Here is a 20,921-nt window from a genome sequence, read left to right on the forward strand (position 1 = left end):
AGGCAGCAGCCTGCCATCTGGCGTTATCATTCAGTAGGAAAGCAATTTCTAAGTCATTTTGATGATGGTGCTGTTATACTCTGGCTGATATTTTCTTTTTACAAAATGTCCCCTTGAATTTTGCAACATATTTGGAACATTTATTTAAAGTAATCATGTAGATTCCAGTCTTCTTTTTCCCTAGTCAGATCATCTGTATAAATCATGGTCCATCAATATGTAGAACTCCAGAGGGATTCTGAGAAATGGCAATGAGGGACAAAAAAAACCAAACACACAATTGGATTACTTTTTTCTGGACTAAATAGTCCTAATGGTGCAGTGGGTTATTTGGATCAGTCTTCCTGCAGAAAAAGTACATACATACATACATACATACAGCACGTATGGCAATGTATTAGGGACATTTACATTCTCTTCTAATCCTTGACAACAACCTGTGTCTAGATTGTATGCCTCAAAAATGTTCTGGCAAAGAACTGGGAATGCAACTCAAGTGCTTGCCTACCAAGTGTAAGGTCCTGAGTTCAATCCCCAATGTGGCAAAACATAAAAATAAAAATAAAGTTTCAAGAATGTTCTGGCTAAGATCATAGACTCTGATACAGACCTTCCTCCTTTCTCTGTTCACTAGCTCTGTTATTTCAGGCAAATTTCTGAACCCCTCCATCTTTGAATTCCTTCATTTATAAAATGGTGGCGTACTTCCATGAGTCATTAGATTAAGTGAATTGATATATGGAAAATTACTAGAACAGTGCCTAACACTTGTGCTCAATAGCACCTAATAAGTGACATAGTGAGTATGTACTACTCACTTGTCTTGATGGACAGTCCCAGGATCCTTTGTGGTTATGCTTCTAACACTCACATCAGTCAGGGGGTGCTAAAGGAAAACAGTGCCATGTTCACATAAGCCTGTATTGTGAAAACATCACTAGGAAATTATCGTGAAAACCAAAAGACAACTTTATGTGAATGATTTGAAAGTTTATGATGAGTATGTTTTGCTGTTACATATAAACCCCTCAAATGAATAACTTTTTCTCCTTTGTCAACATAAAACTGTGCATTAACTTTGGGATTTTTCCCCCCTTCTTTGTCTACTAGGCGAGTAGCTTGCATTGCTATGGAGAAGACCAAACAAGAGCAGCAGGCCAGCTGTACTTGGTTTGGCAAGAAAAAGAAGCAGTACAAAGATAAATATTTGGCAAAGCACAATGCAGGTAGGGAAAATTATGTCTGTTTATGAAGCTGGGTTAAACATTTCTAAACCTTAGGTAGCTGTATAAAACATTTTGTCTTCTGAGTTCTCCATCCAAAACATTCTGGCCTATGAGATATTTCATCAGTCACAAAACCTTTAAGAAGAAAATGGGAAAAATTAAAAACAAAGTAGAGACCTTCAACTAATATATTTACCAGCTATGCATTTTATTGACAAGATATTTGACAGAGCTATAAGTCAACTGATAGGATAAAAATGGTGTTTGAAAATAGTAATAAAAGGAACCCAACATGCTAAGTCCTCCTCTGAAAAATAAGAGTTTGGGCATATCCTGAGTTCCCAGTATTCTTAGCTCCCTAGCTGGGAGTGGATCCTGGCTTCTCCCAGACTTTTGGACATAGACCCATGATAAATCTCTCAGGGCAAAGGTGCACAGAAAAGTAGGCTGCAGATGGTTCCATGGTTGGTTTGAAAGGGCACTGATGACATGACTCCTAACTTGGTTTAAATGGTTTCTATAACTAGTCGTCTTCCCTTAAGCTCCTAGAAGACCAATGACATTATCTTGGCCTCCTCACCATAATATGTTTCTGTATATGGAATCTTGCATTCAACTTTAGCCTCAATGTTTACTTGTTTTGTTATAAACTGATATAAGCTGGACACTAGTGGCTCATGCCTACAATCCTAGCTACTCAGGAGTCTGAGATATGGGGATCATGGTTCAAAGCCAGCCCAGGCAGGAAAGTCCCCATGAAACTCATATTTCCAGTGAATCACCAAAAAAGCTGAAAGTGGTGCTGTGGCTCAAGAGATAGAGTGCTGGCCCTGAGCAAAATTGCTCAGGGACAGCACCTTGAGTTCAAGCCCCAGTACTGGCACACAAAAAAGAAGAAAACTGAAATGAGCTAGGTACCAGTGGCTCACACTTATAATCCTAGCTACTCAGGAGGCTAAGATCTCATGATCACAATTAGGAGCCAGCCTGGTCAGGAAAACCTTTAAGACTCTTATCTCCAAATAACTAGCCAAAAAATCCAGGAATGGAGCTGTGGCTCAAGTGGTAGATTGCTAGCCTTGAGCACAAAAGCTTAGGGACACTTCCAGACCCTGAGTTCAAGCCCCAGGACCGGCACTAAAAATAATCTGAAATGAATACCAAGAGAGGATGATCTGTGATTGCAATAGAACTCCCAGAACACTCATAGGAAGGAGCTTAAGCTAAAAGAAAATAAATGGTATGGTATACTGACTTTCAATAACTAAATACTAAAGTATGACTCCTTTTATAAGGAACTTTACTGAGCAATTAAAAGCCCTGGCATTAGATTCATTCCCAAGATTTCAGAAATAACTCCAAAATTAAACACGTTGCCCAAAAAAGTCAAGTGAATTCAGTCATCCATACCTAGTTCCACAGTATGCTGCTTCTGACATATGAACTGCTTCTTTCTCTGTGGAATGCTGCAACATGCTTTAACAGTCACAAGGAAAAACAATTTAGGAACTCTGAATTCCTGCTTCTCCATCAGTAAGGAAGCATTTTTGAAGTGGTGTCTAGTGAGGAATGAATATGAATATCCACACGGAAAGTTTTCCCTTCCCATTAACTACATGGCACCACACTTTTATTGCTAGTGAAATGTATCATTTGTTTTTGATTATATACCACTACAGAGCACTAGTTCCTAATAGCTTTCTGTTTTATAAACTAAACACAACCAAGCAAGTTGTAAGTATGATTTGAAAAGCTACATTGTAGGATCAGCAGAACCCAACATGCCAGTATCTAGTACTCTTACATCTATCAGCTTCAAAGAGTCTAACACAACCAAACAGGCTTATGAGATGTATTAATATTACCTAAATAGGAGACATTTATCTATCTGCTGGGGATGGGGGTAGCTCCATGGTAGAACACTCGTCAAGCATGTAAGGCCCTTGGTTCATGTATGAGACACTACCAAAAAAATATTTATTTCAAGTTGTAAATTTTTACAGTGTTAAATGATGTATACATATAGCTGATAATAAAATTAGTTTTGACCAAACTTGGATAGAGCAAGAGAAGGAATGACATTGTCCAAAAAGAAATGTACTCTTTGCCAGGTACTGATGGCTAACGCCTATAATCCTAGATACTCAGGAGGCTGAGATCTGAAGATTGCAGTTTGAAGCCAACCTGGGCAGAAAAGTCCATGAAACTCTTGATCTCCAATAAACTAGTCAGAAAAAGTCCAAAGTGGTGCTGTGACTCAAGTGGTAGTGTTAGCCTTGCCCCAGGACCAACCAAAAAAAGAAAGAAAGAAAAGAAAAGAAATGTACTCTTTACCTGATTTAAGTAACTGTAACCCCTCTCTATATCACCTTTAAAATGACAAAAAGGGGAAAAATAATAAAAAATAAAAATTAGTTTAGACCCTAAAAGGCAAAGAAATGGCTGGGTACCACTGTAAATCTATCATTCATTTTATGCTCTAGTAATGGAAGGCATGGAAAGTTGAGGATTCAATTGGCCAGTGTTCTTTGATTTGGCATTGAGGAAAATTAAGCAAGTTGATTGGAAAACTAGACTCTAAATGCTGACAAAAGACTCAGTTGAATCATTTGTTTTAAGAGTTTTGCCAGTGCCAGTCTGGGAAGGTGGTAGCTTAGTGGTAGAGTGCTTGCCTAGCATGCATGAAGCCATGGGTTCAGTTCCTCAGTACCATATACACAGAAAAAGCCAGAAGTGGCACTGTGGCTCAAGTGCTAGCTTTGAGCAAAAGAAGCTCAGGGACAGTGCCCAGGCCCTGAGTTTAAGCCTCAGGACTGGCAAAAAAAAAACACACACACATTTTGCCAGTGCCAAGTGTGGTAATACATTCCTGTAATCCCAGCTCCCTGGGGAGAGTCAGAGACTCGAACCTGGACTACAAATCAGCAACCAATCTGGCAGTTAGTGTTAGCTTGGTTCCATTCTTTGAGCACCAGGATTTCACTGTTCCCATTCTCTGTTTGCAAATGGACAGTGCATATGGATCCTACGAATACTATGGGTGAGCTTAATAGGTAGCCTGAGACAGAACCAGGAATTCATACCCTTGCCATTTGGGCATACCACTTAGGCTCCTGTGGCCTTTCAAACCGAGAAATTAGGTAGTCAATCAAAGCCTTTTCTTCCTCTAAAATTTAGTCTGACAAATGGGTGTCATTTAATGAAGCTCAGATCTCTTAAACTCCTCTCTTAAACTCAGGCTCTAGCTCTCTGTCTCACGATATAGAAGGTAGAAGAAAATTGCATTCTTTTTCTGCCTTTTGACTTTACACCTCTTATCTAAAACTGCTATCTAAGTTAATGTAAACTTAAAGTGAAGAACAGCAGAGGGGAGGAAGGTGGAGGGTCTACCTTTATCTCCAGTATCTTCCTTACCAATGACCTCCTCTGGGCATCAGAGCCTTCTTCATCATGCTTGAGGGTTTGCTCTGCCTGTCAGCATTTGTCTCTGCATAGGAGCCAACCTTTAAAAGAAAGTATCAACTCTCTAGAAGGTCCTTTCAGAGCCACTAAAATTTCTTGACAGAAATGGAAGCATATCTGTGGTTCACTAATCAGAGTCTTGTGTTTAGGGTTCCCTCACTGACAAAAGAATTGTGTCATAAATTCTCCCTTTAGTTGTTCTGGTCAGGGGAAGATGACCAACTTGTAGCATGGACTTTCTGATATACACTTGCCTGTCACCATCTCTTCAGATTTCTTTCCTTTGTCAGCCAGCTTTACCATCTGTTTATTATGAAGTCCAGAAGGACCACTGTTTACTGCTACTTTACAAGAGATCAAATTGACAAGAAGGGAAGCCAGGTGTTTGAGCAGCTGTTCTTCTGCTTTTAGCTAGGATGAAATTGCATCCTAACATATAGAACTACCATATAAGGAATTGTTCTAAAAGCCTGAGTAAATACTGTTGACCCCCATCAGTAAGACAGATGCTTTGGAACTTGAAAATAGCATCATCTTTCATACAAAGAACAAGACAAATGGACCCAAGGGCCACAAATCAAAATAGATTTCGGAAGGAATTTTCAGGCTTTTTTTGGAAGTTGTATTACAAACTACGATGCACTCTTTGTTCTTCCTGTGCTACTCAGTAAATTAAAGTAAGGCCATATGTTTTTGTTCTGCTACAAATCTTTGAGAATTCATCATAAATTGACAGCAAGATTCAAACCCCATCAAATTTTGAAGTTGTTCATGCTTCTGGTAAAAATAAAGAATGAAAAGTTTGTAGAACTTTATATAATAGCTTGAACATACAGAAACGGAAATACCAGAATCAATTCCTTCCATCACCAGGAAATTCCTTCTATCTAGTTAAAGCAGAATTCTGTTCCAACTATGTGGCCTACCACTACCTCACATCATAAAGTGGCTTCCTGTTAGCTGATTTTGATCCATAAATAAATTTTTTCACGCATGTTGCTTAAAAATAATTTTATAAGACAGACACCAATGGCTTATACCTTTGATCCTAGCTACTCAAGAGGCTGAGATCTGGAGACTGTGGTTTGAAGCCAGCTTGGTCAGGAAAGTCTTTGAGAGTCTTACCTCTAATAAACTACCAAAAAGCTGAAATGGAGCTGTGGCTCAAGTAGAAGAACACTATCCTTGACCAAAACAGCTCAGGGACAGTGCCCAGGCCCTGAATTTAAGCCCCAAGACTAGCACCAAACAAATTATAGGTTACTCCATCAGGAAATTGGGTTGTTTAACATAAAACTTTGTTTCCCTTACTTCCTTTGGAAGAACAAGGAATGTGGTACTACCAAGTCACTTCCTTTTTCAGGAACTCTGGGTTGTTGACATCCTTTTGGGATGGACTTTTCATTCTCTAGTATCCACCATCCCCATACACCCTTAGCCTACTTCATTAAACCTCATTTGCTGCTCAGCCACCGTAGGCATTAAATTTATCTCTGTGCCCTAGTCCTAACAATGTGCAATGTCATTTTCAATTGACACTTTTTACAGTAGTTAAAAATATTTACAGCTTTTCAAACTGAGACAAGGATTCAGTGTTAGCAGCTGTTTTTATGGAAAAATGTCAACTAAAACGTAGTTACAGTAGTGTCTGGAATGTTGAGTGGCTTACCAGGAAATCAGAGAAATATAAGCAAACTATACCAGGCAGTGTTTTCTGAATCCTTGGGAATAGATTTGATTATGGTATGTGTAGTATTTACAGCAAATACATTTTCCACAACACATTAAAGAGCTTTAGCCACATGCATTTGGCACAAAAAAAAATCTCACAGCTTGTGGCATTGAGATTTCTCAGCCCCAAGAGTCACTTTTAGATCAAGGTACTAATTTAAACTTTTTTTAAAAAAAGTTACAGTCTTGATTGATTCATTTTTTTAAATGTTAGAACTCTAAGCAGTGATATTCAAATATCTTGAAATACCCTATTATACAAAAATCTAAATGAACCTAGAGGAGTTCCACAATATCATTCATAAGTGTGTTTAAGTTATGCTAATTACTAAACAATTTAGTTGATTTGGGAGATTTTGTTTAGTTCGTTTTCTTTGATGATACTGGGATTTGAACTTGGGGCTTCACATTTAATAACAATAAAAGTGGGATGAGGGCATAGCTCAGTGGTAGAACACTTGTCTAGCATGCATGAGGCTCTGGGTTCCATCATAGTAATAATGACAGACATATGTAATTAGAAACTGCAAACAATATAGGAAGGTACAAAGTAAAAAGCAAGAGGCTCCCATATCTATCGTCTCTAAAGGGGGGATTCTTGTAAATTCCCACATGAAATTTCAACTCATATGCTAGTAAAAATCTACTGCTTTTAATATAAAAATATGATTGAATTTTGATTAAGATGAGTTTGTTTCTTAATGTGGTTGATTTGCCTTGTGTTTAGAATATTGCATGATAAAAGTTTATTTTGTGCATATTATATTTTAATTTTACTAATATATGAAAAGCCATATTTCAATGACCCCTGTACATTTTTCATGCTGTCTCACTCCCAATGGCCTCTGTGCATGTAAGTAACCTGTTGAATGACTATGCCTCTGTGTTTTTGATGGTTTCATTTTACTAAGTCCTTTTTTTGCAATCAGCAAGCAACTTAAAACCTTTAAAAGTTCAACCTCAAAGTGCTCTCCTCATAATCCTTGTATCTCTTATTTTAAAATATCCTTTTTTATTGTCTCACAACCCTATGGCCTTGTAGCAGTTTCATTTAGACCAGCATAACCTCTTCATGCTACTCATTATTCATGGTGAAGATACTGATGTTTAACATATCTGTTCATTTGTTTGTGATGTTGACTGTGCATATCTAACTCATTCTTATATGTCTTTTTTAAATGGCAAGTCTTAGCCAGGCACCAGTGGCTTATGCCTGTAATCCTAGCTACTTAAGAGGCTGAGATCCAAGAATCACAGTTCAAAGCCAGCTAGGCAGGAAAGTATATGGGACTTTTATCTCCAGTTAACCACTACAAAAGTGGAACTGTGGTTCAAGTGATAGAGTGATATCCTCAAGAGAAAAAGCTCAAGAACAGCACCAAAGCCCTGAGTTCAAACCCCAGGACCAGCACTGAAAAAACAAATGGCAAGTCTCAATGTAGCAGTGTTAGATTAGGGTTCTCTGGAGGGAGAGGGATATGTGTAGCATTCAGAAAGTGTGAGTCATCATCACTCCTTCAAGTGATGCTTAATTATTTTTCTAGATTAAGACATATCAGGGAGCCGGGCACTGGTAGTTCACACCTGTAATCCTAGCTGCTCAGGATGCTGAGATCTGAGGATCACAGTTCAAAGCCAGCCTGGGCAAGAAAGTCTATGTGAGACTCTTGTCTCCCATAAACAACTCAGAAAAAGCTAGAAGTGGCACTGTGGCTCAGGTAGTAGAGCACTAACCTTGAGCACAAAAAGTCTCAGGGATACCACCCAGGCCCTTAGTTCAAGCCCCAGGACCAGGGTGGAAAAAGACATATCAGGGCTTGCTTGGTTCAGTTAGTAGAGCACTAACCAATGAGTGAAAGCAGTCACAGGTACCAAGTTTGAGTCTCAGTCTCAGACCTAGAAAAAAAAAAAAAAAAAAGGAAAGAAATAGCCAACCCTAAAAAAAAAAAAAAAAAAAAAAAAAAAGACATAGCAGCTTGCTGATACACTTCTTCCATAAGCATAACTTTTACTCCACTCAGTGGGCAGTAGTTATGGAAAGCAAGGCCATAAGTATTCCTGCTTTATTTTCATAACTGTCATCACTCCATTACCACCACTGTACAACTAGCTTGCTCTACTGCAAAGAGTCTCGTATCATTTGAGCTTGCGAGCATGCCATTCTGAATGCAGAAAACATTTCTCCAGTTTTAGCTGTTGCTAGAAAATATGCTCTTAAGACTTTTAGTCAGTCTTAATGGAATCAAATTATCCAAAGAAAACAAATGCACAAACACCCACTAATACCTAATATGCACTAAACCTGATTTTAACCTATTGTATTTGCTTTTTTATATCTATTTTGAGAATAATGTTTTTGGTTCATTTGTCTCTAATCTGTTGCTTTCCAGAGCATCTTATTTTGCATTGTAAGGTTCTTTGCTACAGGCAGATCACAAATATCAAGGGCAGAGCAAGGTTAAGAACAATCATTTGGCCATATTTTTTTCTAGTAGCAAAAACTCTTCTAATGATTGAAATATACATGCATAATTTTAACCATCTTGTGAGAATTTCCAAATGAGTATGAGAATTTCACCACATCAAACTTCCAACATAAATGATCATTAACTCAGAAAACTTTCTATAAATTACTTAAAAATTGTTCAAGAATGTTAAGAGGCAAGTGTCAGGAAAACGATTTTTAACATATTCCTTCCCAGTCTAAAAATTAGAGAGCTCCCACTCTTCTGCAAAGGTTCCTGAGCTCCCACTGTCGTTCATAATTCATTCCATCCTGATTTCTCTCTCTCTCTCTCTCTCTCTCTCTCTCTCTCTCTCTCTCTCTCTCTCTCTCTCTCTCTCTCTCTCTCTCTCTCTCTCTCTCTCTCTCTCTCTCTCTCTCTCTCACACACACACACACACACACACACAGCTGCCCATGTAAAAGCTGGCAGGGTTTGGGGATCAGTAAAACATGTTCCCCTACTTACATACAGAAGATATCCTATCGAGTAGATATCTGGGTCATAACAAACTTGTGCGATGTTCATTTCAAAGCTTATGAATCACTACCGAACTTGATTTTGAAAAGGCTCTAGCATGCCTCCTTCTGCAACTCTAAAAAAGTTATCAAAGGCTGGCCTAGGTGGCTCATGTCTCAATCCTAGCTAGTCAGCAGGCTGAGATCTGAGGATCATGTTTCAAAGCCATCCAGGGCATAAAGCCTGTGAGACTCTATCTCCAATTAACTACCAAAAAGTCCAGAAGCACAGCTGTGGCTCAAGTGATAGAGCCCTAGCCTTGAGCACAGCAGCTTCAGGAACAGCTTCCAGGCCCAAAGTTCAAGCCCCAGGACACCCCCCCCCCCACATACACACACATCAAAGAACTATGAGGTTGCAGAGCAGTTAACTATGTATTTGTCACCCATCTCTGGAAATGATACAAGTGACCTCTCTCAACTGCTTTTACTAGCATTCACACTCTATTCATGTTGGTCACTGTTAATAGACATTTTTAGTATTACTAAATCCTGCTGATTTCTTAGAATTGTAACAAAAATATGAACAGCATGTGCTTATGAATGAATTCATATGATTTGTTGGATACTGCATGAAAAAGTAGTATCCTTGAGAATTAGACTTTTATGCATGTATCAACATATGTTTGGATATCCTGGTTCTAAAGTGCATTTTCATGGCCTTAAATTTTCTCTCCTAAAGGCTGTATGACTTAAATAAATATAAGCCATATCTTATAAGTTGAACTCATATTTTAAAATATTAAAACCTAATGTGACTTAATTTTGCCACTAAATTATAATTCACACACCCATGATTCATTCCAAAGGTTTACCTTTCTTCTAAATCTTTGCCTTTTAGTGTTTGATCAATTAGATCTTGTCACATATGAAGAAGTGGTAAAACTGCCAGCATTCAAAAGGAAAACACTAGTCTTATTAGGTAAGTTTCACTACCTAAGTGGCCAGCTTATTCTCACCTTCATAACATCTTTTAAGCATTATTAACAGGTGTCTACTTTCTTTTCAAAAATTAACATAGGTGCACATGGTGTTGGAAGAAGACACATAAAAAACACCCTCATCACAAAGCACCCGGACCGGTTTGCATATCCTATTCCACGTAAGCAATGACTCAACCTTTTTGAACTCTGTTTGTCCTAGTACTTCTTCAGCATGGTAATTTACATGTTTTTCTGATTGTATAAGTAAGAACTGTTCATTGTAGGAATTTGTAAAAATTTTTAAAAAGAACCATGAAGAAGTCAAATGCTGTTGGCTCACACTGTAAGTAAGCCTAGCTGCTCGGGAGGCTGAGATTCGGGCATCACAGTTCAAAGCCAGCCCAGGCAGCAAATCCATGAGACTTTTATTTCCAGTTAACTACCAGAAAATGGGTAGTGGCTCTATAGCTCAAGTGGTAGAGCACTAGCCTTGAGCAAAAGAGCTCAGGTACAGTGCCCAGGCCCCAAGTTCAATCCCCACAACTGACCAAAAAAAGAAAAAGAACCATGAAGCAAATAAGCTAAGAAAAATCTGAACCTCGTAGCTCACACTTATAATCCTAGCTACTCAGAAGGCTGAGATCTGAGAGATTACATGTCAAAGCCAGCCTAGGTAGGAAATCCATGAGACTCTTGTCTCTACTTAACCAGCAAAAGCTCCAGGACTGGTACCAAAAAAAAAAAGTCCCAACCTTATTCCTCATTCTCCCAATAATACCATTAATAACTGGCAGTATCTACATTGTTGATTGCTTATTACTTAAAACCTGGTCAGCCAGGTGCCGGTGACTCACCCCTGTAATACTAGCTACTCAGGAGGCTGAGATCTGAGGATCACCTTTCAAAGCCAGCACAGGTAGGAATCTCCATGAGACTCTGGTCTTCAATTAACCACCAGAAAATAAATGGAAGTTGGGGCTGAGAAGTTGGCTCAGTGGTAGAGCGCTTGCTTCGAATGCATGAGGCCCTGGGTTCGATTTCTCAGCACCACATAAGCAGAAAAAAGCTGGAAGTGGCACTGTGGCTCAAGTGGTAGGGTGGTAGCCTTGAGCTGAAGAGCTGAGGGACAGCACCCAGACCCAGAGTTCAGCCCCCATGACCGACAAAAAAAAATGGAAGTGGTGCTGTGGCTCAAGTGGTAGAGTACTAGCCTTAGCTTAAGAGCTCTGGGACAGCACAGAGGCCCAGAGTTCAAGCCCCACAACTGAAAAAAAAAACCTGGTCAGTGTGCTATCCATTGCTTATTAGGAATTTCAAGTCTCTTGGACTTTTAGTTTCTTTTACTTTTCTATGTTCTGTTCTTTACCTCTTACCTTCTCATTTCCTCAACTATAAAGTGAAATAATCCCAGGGAGGTAAAGAGGATTCAAGAGCATGTGTATGACACATTGAGTTCATGGTGGATAAATAGCCATCTTACCACAACCATTCTTATTATTGTCACCACTATTTGAAAGTTTAAATTTTCAATCCCAAAGCTATCTAAAAGTCCGCCCTTAGGTTGGGGTTGGGGAGCTAAAGGAAAATAATTCCTAAGGGCAACAGGAGAAAAATGTCAAGATTAGCTCCTTCTTCAGGCAATGTCAGTGCTGTTTCCTGTTATTTCTACTTAAGACCACTTCAGGGCCTTCTTAAGATCACTTAAACCAAGAGCCTTCTTAAAATCACTCTGGTTTATTACACGAAATGGCATCAGGCATCACCACTGTTGGTGCTATTGAGATCTCCTAGGAAAATGCTTGGAAATGTTTTTTTTTTTTTATTTCCCCTTATGTCTAGATCATCAGTATAGCAAGGTTAGCTAATTTCTTCTTGATCAAGTAACAATTAACCTGCCATATTATTTAAATGGCCGGTTAATTAGCTTGGTTTTAATGCTTTCCTTTGATGACATTAACCATGTCTACTCTTTGAAATAATTGACCCCAGATGTATATAACATACATCTTCCTTACTGATGTGACTGAAGATAGTCATCAGCAATATATTTCACTATGTTCATGTGCCTAGAGAAAAGTGTTCCTCTTTAACTTATCTACATCTTGATTTCCAGGACACTTGGGAGTTCTAATGTTCTTAACAGGAAAAGAAGAAGTCCCCACTGGCCTGGGCTTATATAAGCAAAGAGTACCATAAATTTGTCCTTGCTCAAGGAAGGAAAGAAGGAGGGAGGGATGGAACAAATAGGAAGGGAGATTTTGAAGAAGAAAGGGAGGAAGGGAAAAGACAGAAAAGGAAAAAAGTATAAGCAATATCTCAGTTTGTCTGGTTCTTTGTTTGCACACACACACAAACATATATGCTTGCATAAATATGAGCAAAAAAGAGTGTGTGTGTGTGTGTGTGTGACAGAGAGAGAGAGAGAGAGAGAGAGAGAGAGAGAGAGAGAGAGAGAGAGAGAGAGAGAGAGAGAGAGAGAGAGAGAGAGAAATGGGTGTCCTGGAGCTTGAACTTAGAGCCTGGGTACTGTCCCTGAACCTTTTTGCTCAAGGGTAGCACTCTTCCATTTGAGCCACAGCTCTACTTCCAGCTTTTTGATGCTTAATTGGACATAAGAGTCTCATGGAGTCACAGCCTGCCCAGACTAGCTTTGAACTTCAGTCCTCAGATCTCAACCTGCTAAGAAGCTAGGACTACAGGCATGAGCCTCTGGTGCCCAGCTTTTATATCATTTAGTATATACTCCCTCAGGGCACCAAGTGATAAATATTTGAGGATTTGAAAAACACACAGTATCTGTCACAACTACTCACCTCTGCCATGGTACCTGTAAGCAGTTACAGAGAAAATAAAAACAAAAATATCTGAGTGTGTTCCAGGCAAGCTTAAAGAGTAGATCATATTTGACTCAGGAGCTATTTAGCCACTTCCTGGATTAGGTCCTCTATAATAATGATGGCCACACCTCACTACCGTCATTGTGTTTATAGTAGGGGATGCCTTTTACTCTATTTTAACATTCTCCTTGTGTGAGATGGTAGACTAGTCCTATCCAACGTAACAGTAAGGGCATTTGGTATCTATGCCATCCAACTCAGTAGCCATTAGCCACACGTGGCTATTTTGCCTTTGAGGAAATATTGGTCCTCTGTCTATAATCCTAGCTACTCAGGAGGTTGAGCTTTGGAGGATCATGATTCGAGGCCAGCCTGGGCAGACAAATCTATGAAACTCTTATCTCCAATGAACCGCCAAAAAGCCAGAAAAGAGCAGTGGAAGAACTGAGCTTTTCATTTTATTTTATTCTCAATTATTTACTTTTTTTTTTTTTCAAAAGAATCCTCAGCCTCTTGAGGAGCTAGGATTATAGGCATAAGCCACTGGTGCCCAGCCCCCTTCTGTTTAAGACCTACCTACATTAAGGCATATAAGTGAGACACATTAATCTTGAGTCATTTCATATCTTTCCCATGGTGACCAATAAAGGGATGAAATGTATTTCTAAACATTGAAATACCAAACAAAACGATTAATCGGCTGCTTTGATCTGCTCTACACAGATAAAGATGGTTTTTAGAATTGGGTTCTGTTATGGATGTGTCTCACCTCCCCTGTTTTCACCCCTGGTAACTGTGTAGAACCCAGTTCTAGAAATCATCTTGATATGTGGCTAGCACACAGTGGAAGAATCCTCAGCTTTTAAAAAGCAATGAGATTTGAGGATCAAAGTTTGAAGCCAGCCCAGGCAGGAAAGCCTATGAAATTCTTATCTCCAATTAACCACCAAGAAATAGAAGTGAAGCTGTGGCTCTTGTGGTAGAATGTCAGCCTTGAGGAAAAAAAAGTTCAAGGATACCACCCAGGTCCCTGAGTTCAAGCCCCAGGACCAACACACACACACACACACACACACACACACACACACACACACACACACACACACACACACACACACACACACACACACACACACACACACACACACAGCAACCAGACACACACACACACACACACACACACACACACACACACACACACAGCAACCAGAGTGTGGGTAGGTCCACTGGGAGCATAACTCATCAGCTCAGCCTTTTAAACCTGTCATGACATGGGACTTTGCAGATACAACCAGACCTCCAAAGAAAGATGAAGAAAACGGAAAGAATTATTACTTCGTATCTCATGACCAAATGATGCAAGACATCTCAAATAACGAGTACTTGGAATATGGCAGCCACGAGGACGCAATGTACGGGACAAAACTGGAGACCATTCGGAAGATCCACGAGCAGGGGCTGATTGCAATACTGGACGTGGAGCCTCAGGTAATGCCCAACCCCTCTGAATCCCTTCCATCCTGCCTGCATGCTGTTAAGCTGAGATTTTAAAATCCAAAATGCTGTCAGAAAGTCATGGGTCACATCATAATTTCATCAGCTACAGGAAAGTATCAGTAATCAAGACTGCATGGGTTAAAAGGCTAGAATGCAAACTGATTAATCACTGGACTCGGCACACACACAGCATGTATTTAAGCAGATTCTTATCTGCTGTGGCTTCTTGTCCTCACAAGCTCAGTAAAGTACCTTATTAGGTCTGTGCCTGCCAGAAATCCTACAATTACCCACTCTCAGGATGAGACTCTGGCACTTCGTTATCACAACAGCCACCTTTGCTCTTTTGGTGTGGCTCACACTGGGCCATCAAAGTGTCTGCCAGCATCTTATTTTAATCACCAGCAAGTAACTGATCCTGGGGCCTGGGCGTGAAACACTGCATTAGCTTTATGACAACAAGCATGAGTGAGCCCAGATGTCAGAGGGAGCAGGGCTAGAGAGCCATGTTAGCTGTCCACTTCTGCCACCTCCTTACCTGAGCACGATGCCTGACCCTGAGCTAAAACTAGGAGAGACATGGAGAACTTGGAGAGGACTCAAAGGGGAGCTGGATGCAGTGCTGATCAAATGATTTCTACATAAGGCTGACGCAAGAAGCTGTGGGAATTATGAAACCTGAGGAAGAGAAAGCTGAAGGCTTGACATCACAGGGTTGTAGCTCAGTGGTAGGCTGCAGGCTCAGCATATGAAAAGCCCTTTGGTTCTATCCCCAATACTAAATAATTTTTTTTAATGTCAACAAGCTGTTTTTTTCATGTCTGAGGTGAAAACAAGTCGATAAAAATGGGACTTTGTATACAGAGAAATGATTTGGGAATGGTAGTCATCAAGGATAGTAACAGAAAGGATTGTGAGTGCCTTTGTGACTCCTGGGTCTCCCATTTTCAGGATAGATCTGTACCCCAAATATCTTATCCATTCACTCGGCATAGAATCCAATTACTGACTAGCACCTCTCAAGCAGGCTCTGCTTGATCAGGAGGCTTATTAGTTAGGTGACTGTCCTAGGCAAGACAAATCCCTGTTGATGGCCTATAGCATAAGCCTTGGTCCCTTAGCCATTTCCAAAGCAAGGACAAAGCTTACATCACCAGGGTCTGTATAAGGAGGACCTTATAACTCAATTTCAGAGCTCTGAGATCCTAACTCGTAGCCAGTGAGTTCATCCATTTCCATTTCTATAGCACCTGATGGGGTTCTTGAACTTGGAGCTTTGGAAATCACAACAGATCTGGCTAGGGAGGAAAGCAACAATAAATACTGTAGTTTACTTGACTCACGCCATTAACTTGGACCTATATAGAACTAAGTAAGATGATGTGTAACATAGATCGATCTTTGTTTAACTCCTAATCCCTCCTTACTAGGGATTGGAAAAATCTTCTGGCCAGGGGTGGCTAGAGGCAAAGTCTCAATCCTGGTCCTGGTCTTCGACATCCTCTCCTTGGGTTCCACACTGGTCTTCACCTGAACGTCGTTTTCTGCTGGTAGTAATGTCTCTAGCAGTATGCTGGCTGCAGGGCTCCTCAGATCCCTCTGCATTACCTAAGGCCACTTTCAAGGGCTTTCTGCCTTACTTGCTGCTACTGCTGCTGCTGCTGCCACCACTGCCATCACCACCACCGCTGCTGCCTCTGCTGCTCCATTCATAGTGCCCAGCTCTCCCTGTCCCCTTGCCCTTGCACAGCCATGCACTGCTCTGCACTGCTGAGTGGGAGAGCCTTCTCTTGATCTCATCAGGACATCCACAGCAGTTCCTTTTCCCCATTGCACTTGGTCCCAAGCAACTCCTCACCCTAGCCAGGCACACAGGGCCCTAGTGTCCTGACCACTGGATGAGCTCACCTGCACTCTTCTCTCCTGCTTCTGTGTTCTTGCCTCTTAGAACTGTGATGCTCAAGTCTGCTGGTCCCTGAGGACAGGCCCTAGGTATCCTGGTCTCTGCCTGAAGGACCTGGGGACAGGGATGGGTCTGAGCTTGCTCCCCTTTGTTGGACTGGTGACCATTCTGGCCCAGTCTCTGCTACCTAGTCAGATTCCTGCCCGGCCCTCATCTCACACTGACCGCTGTGTATGTCCACATAGCTGGGGATGCCTGCAATGTCTGAACCAGCTGGGCTCCCCATTAAGTCTTTCTGCCCCGAGCCCACTCACTGCAGGTCTGGGAAAGGCCTTGGTCTTGCTTTTAGGATGCCTATGCCTGTGAGCAACCTACTTTCTGACAGAGCCTTGTTGTTCCAGAGTGGTTCTCTCCTTAGGACGCTTTCTCCGTGTCCCTTTTCCACCCCTGCTTGTTAGATTAACAGCTGTACTCTATCTTAGGTTGATTGACTAAATGTGTATTAAGCAGTTATATACTAAGCTAGTGAGGATGAAAGGCATTCCCCCATATATAGCCAAAGCTACCCACAAAAGAGAATATTCCTGTAGCATTTGTTTTTTAATCCTCTCACATCTGCCACCGCTGACACCATTTCCCTCACAGGTTGCTTACTGAAAGACCACCAAACACTAGTGTTCAGCTCATTTACTGCAGGTCTAATGGGTTGTGTGGTCTTAATTTGTTTTTAGACAATGAAGGCCAATTTGAGCACTTATTTACTAATAAATATAGGATAAGATGTTCTGGTCCAACTTGAAACCTAGAGGACCATGATAAAGATATTAAACTAGAAAACAGTAACCTGGCTTCTTTTAAAGTAATAGGTAGAACTTTTACTGTGCTTTATATTTTGCCAATAGTTAATGCCCCTTACTTAATCCTTGTAACTCTAGGAGACAAAAATAAGGAAACAAAGACTTAATGCAATTGTGATTCCACCAGGGTTTTAAGGCATATGACAGTGAAGTTTGAACTTCAACTGTGTTGGATTTTGAAAGAAATAACAACCTTCTTTCACTGTACCATCCTAGAAGAGGTGACCTTAGGTAACCCATAGCCCACATTATAGGTAGTTGAAAAGTTTAAATCCCATTTTTAGACTGGGAAATGTTGACTCATGCCTATAATCTAGCTACTCCAGAGGCTGAGATCTGAGAATCACTTCAGAGCACCCTGGGTAGACAAATTCATGAGTCTCTGACCTCCAATTAGTCACCAAAAAACCAAGTGGAGACATTGCTCAAGTGGTAGAATGCCAGGCTTGAGCAAAAAAAGCTGAGTGAGATCTCAAAGACCCAGAGCCCCAGTACTGGCACGAAAAAAAAAATCCCATTTATAAAACCATAGAAAAATCTATAAAACAATGAAACGTGAGAAACACTATAGAACTTATTTCTCATAGAGAAATAAAGCTTCAACTCACAAAGTAATCTTGTGTTCCTAAAGCTGAAACTGTAATGGCAGAAGTTGTAGCAGAATTCATAGGGTTTTGCTCTTGTCTGCAGAGGGAAGTTATCCAAAATTAACTTCCATCCTTGTTAGAAAACTGTGCAGGGGCTAGAGGTGCAACTCAGCCCCACTTAGCATGAGGGAAGATGGGAGGACATGGATTCAACCCTCAATACCCACTGCAAAAATCAAAATAAGAGCCAAGGGCCATTTCTTTCCACGTGATTGGCTGTAAGGAATCATTGTGCTGTTCTTTAAATACTTAGATTTTGTGCCAAATCACTCAGCTGCTTGCCCTTGTGTACTTTTTAACTCTGCAAGCAAGATTCGTATTACAGACATGGACATCTTTGATATTCAAGTCAAATGAGTTTTTATTCAGTAACCTGAGATTAATTCTTGGTCATAGATAAGCAATAAAAATCAATCAATAAAGAACTGAAAATTAGATTAATGATACTCTATTTGAACATAGTGTATTTCTAATGATATTTCTACAGCATACTGTGCCTGTGCACTCTTCCTCTCGCCCCCCCCCAGACAGATTTGCCTGTGAATATTATAACTGACTTGTGCCTCACCTTGAGTCAGAGGACTTAGAGTTCATTTTAAGTCAGCTATTAACCTCATGAGGAATGTGAATCCTTGTGAGCTGTTCCATTTCCCATCTCTACAGTGACTGAACCTCAGCCCAACTGAAATGCACCCAAAAGTGGCACCTACTTGAGACCCATTAGTAAAGTAGAGCAGGGTATAGGGACAGATACCTTCAAGAACAATTAAAGAAATGATTGATGACTATGCTGAACATATGAGACCTTCTTCACCAGAAAATTGCAGTCAGAATTTGAGACATCTGAGAATTCCCAAAGATGCAATTATAATATAAGGTAGAAATAGGAAAATTAGCCTTGCACCAGGGACTCCTGCCTATAATCCTAGCAACTTAGGAGGCTGAGATCTGATGACCACAGTTCAAAGCCAGCCCAGGATGGAAAGTCTGTGAAATGTCCAACTAACCGCCAAAAAGCCCGAAGTGAAGCTGTAGTTCAAGAGATAGAGCACTAGCCTTGAGCAAAAATGCTCAGCGACAGCCCCTAGGCACTGAGTTCAAGCCCTAGGACTGGCACCAAAAAAAAAAAAGAGAGAAAGAAAAAAAGAAAACTCAAAGCTGTGAAAGGGAAGCAGAAGCAAACAGGCTAACCACAGGAGCTTATCTTAATAACTGTCATAAATGTTAAATTTTGGTTTGAACTTCCTGAAGCCAGGGCAAAAAAAAGGCAGGGGGAGGAGTCAAAGAATAGAGCAGGTCATTAGACTCTAGCAGTATTTGACAATATAATGGGTGGACATGGTTTTTGTTGATGGCTTCATATAGTAAAGGCAGGATGCCCTTCTTGTTTGTGGCTGTAGACAGGCCCAAACACAGTATAGTTGTGGAGAGTCTGCCAAGAGCCAAACTCATGTTTTCCAAGGAGCACGTTTTCTGGTGTTGAAATGTGATAGCATGCTAGAACTGAAAGCCTTCAAAGGATTGGATAGCTGGCGTGCTAGCAGCTGAATGGAGGAAAGCATTTTCTGCCTGACGTCTGTTCTTCACTTCATCAGTGGGCTCCATTCAGCATACAGGTTGTGTGCCAGGCACCTGTGGGCCCTAGCTACTCAGGAGGCTGAGATCTGAGGATTTGTGATCTGTGCTTTGAAACCAGTCTGATCAGGAATATCTGTGAGACTTTTAACTCCAAATAACTACCAAAAAAGAAAAGTGGCTCAAGTGGTAGAGCTCTAGCCTTGAGCAAAAAAGCTCAGGGACAGCACCCAGGCCCTGGGTTGAGAGAGGGGGGGGAGGAAGGAAGGGAGGGAGGGAGCCAAGGAGGGAGGGAAGGAAGGAAGGAGGGAGACAGGGAGACTTCAGGGAGAGAAGCAAGTTGGATGTTATCCCCCATCTCAGTTACCCAAAAGCTGGCTTGTGTGTGGATGGGTGGGTGTGGGTATGGACATCATGGGTGTGATGTGTGTAGGAGTGATGTGTGTGTGTGAATGAGGAGAAAACCATGTTTTCACCTGATGCCTAAGCACAAGATGGAAGGAACAGAAACCTGAGATAATATTCAGCTCAGTTAGGTTAGATGTAATGTCTTTCCCTTGCTAAAGTCTTCAGTCACAAAAGATTGGCGAAGAAATTCAAAGTTCCATCCTTCAAAAGGGAACCCATACAAGCTAAAGACCCCTCTTACTAGGAGAGTCTGAGCCTGTGACTTTAACAATTGAGGAACTTTGTTGCAAAAATAAGACAGTGAGCTAGGTTACCCAGCCCACAAGACAATAATTGTGTAAGCCCAGAGTCAGGGGTAATGCATGTACTCCTAGCTACTCAGATCTGAAGATCAAAGCTGAAAGAGGCCAAAAGCTTCCATTTGGCCAAAAGAGTAGCAGACTCTAATTAACGAGATCACTTCTGTGTATATATCAGATGTACTGCTTTTACATTTGATTGGATCAGAAAGCAGTTTATGCTGGATGCCATACTGAATATGAGAGAACTGAACAAGATGTCCCCACGTACTTGTATTTCCAACGTGGTGAGCCCTTCAGGAGTACATAGGAAATGCTTAGGGCTCACAGAGAACTTTTCCTGAGAAAAGAACATCAGAACTAAGTTCTGAATTATTCCTTCAGTGGGAAAGGGGTAGGGATAGAGAGCTCCATACAAAGTAGGGGATAGTAAGTTTAAAAAAAAAAAAGGCCAGGCCAGGCTCTGGTGGCTCATGCCTGTAATCCCAGCTACTCAAAAGACTGAGATCTGAGGATTGTGGTTCGAGGCCAGCC

General features: G+C 40.8%; 1 protein-coding gene across 13 annotated transcripts in view; it reads left to right on the plus strand.

The window, feature by feature from the left end:
* Window positions 1–20,921, plus strand: part of Cask (calcium/calmodulin dependent serine protein kinase) — a 347,639-nt gene that overhangs the window by 313,893 nt on the left and 12,825 nt on the right. For 7 of the 13 annotated variants that reach the window (XM_070040601.1, XM_070040595.1, XM_070040603.1 and 4 more), the window contains 4 exons: window positions 1,111–1,226; window positions 10,283–10,363; window positions 10,463–10,543; window positions 14,487–14,689. In XM_070040601.1, coding sequence (XP_069896702.1) covers window positions 1,111–1,226; window positions 10,283–10,363; window positions 10,463–10,543; window positions 14,487–14,689 — 481 coding nt within the window. The remainder of the gene's footprint in view (window positions 1–1,110; window positions 1,227–10,282; window positions 10,364–10,462; window positions 10,544–14,486; window positions 14,690–20,921) is intronic. The other 6 variants (XM_070040608.1, XM_070040597.1, XM_070040600.1 and 3 more) reach the window with 1 other exon arrangement.

This window comes from Dipodomys merriami, unplaced genomic scaffold (assembly GCF_024711535.1).
Source record: "Dipodomys merriami isolate MVZ:Mamm:240054 unplaced genomic scaffold, mDipMer1.0.p SCAF_3, whole genome shotgun sequence".
Classification (NCBI taxonomy): Eukaryota; Metazoa; Chordata; class Mammalia; order Rodentia; family Heteromyidae; genus Dipodomys; species Dipodomys merriami.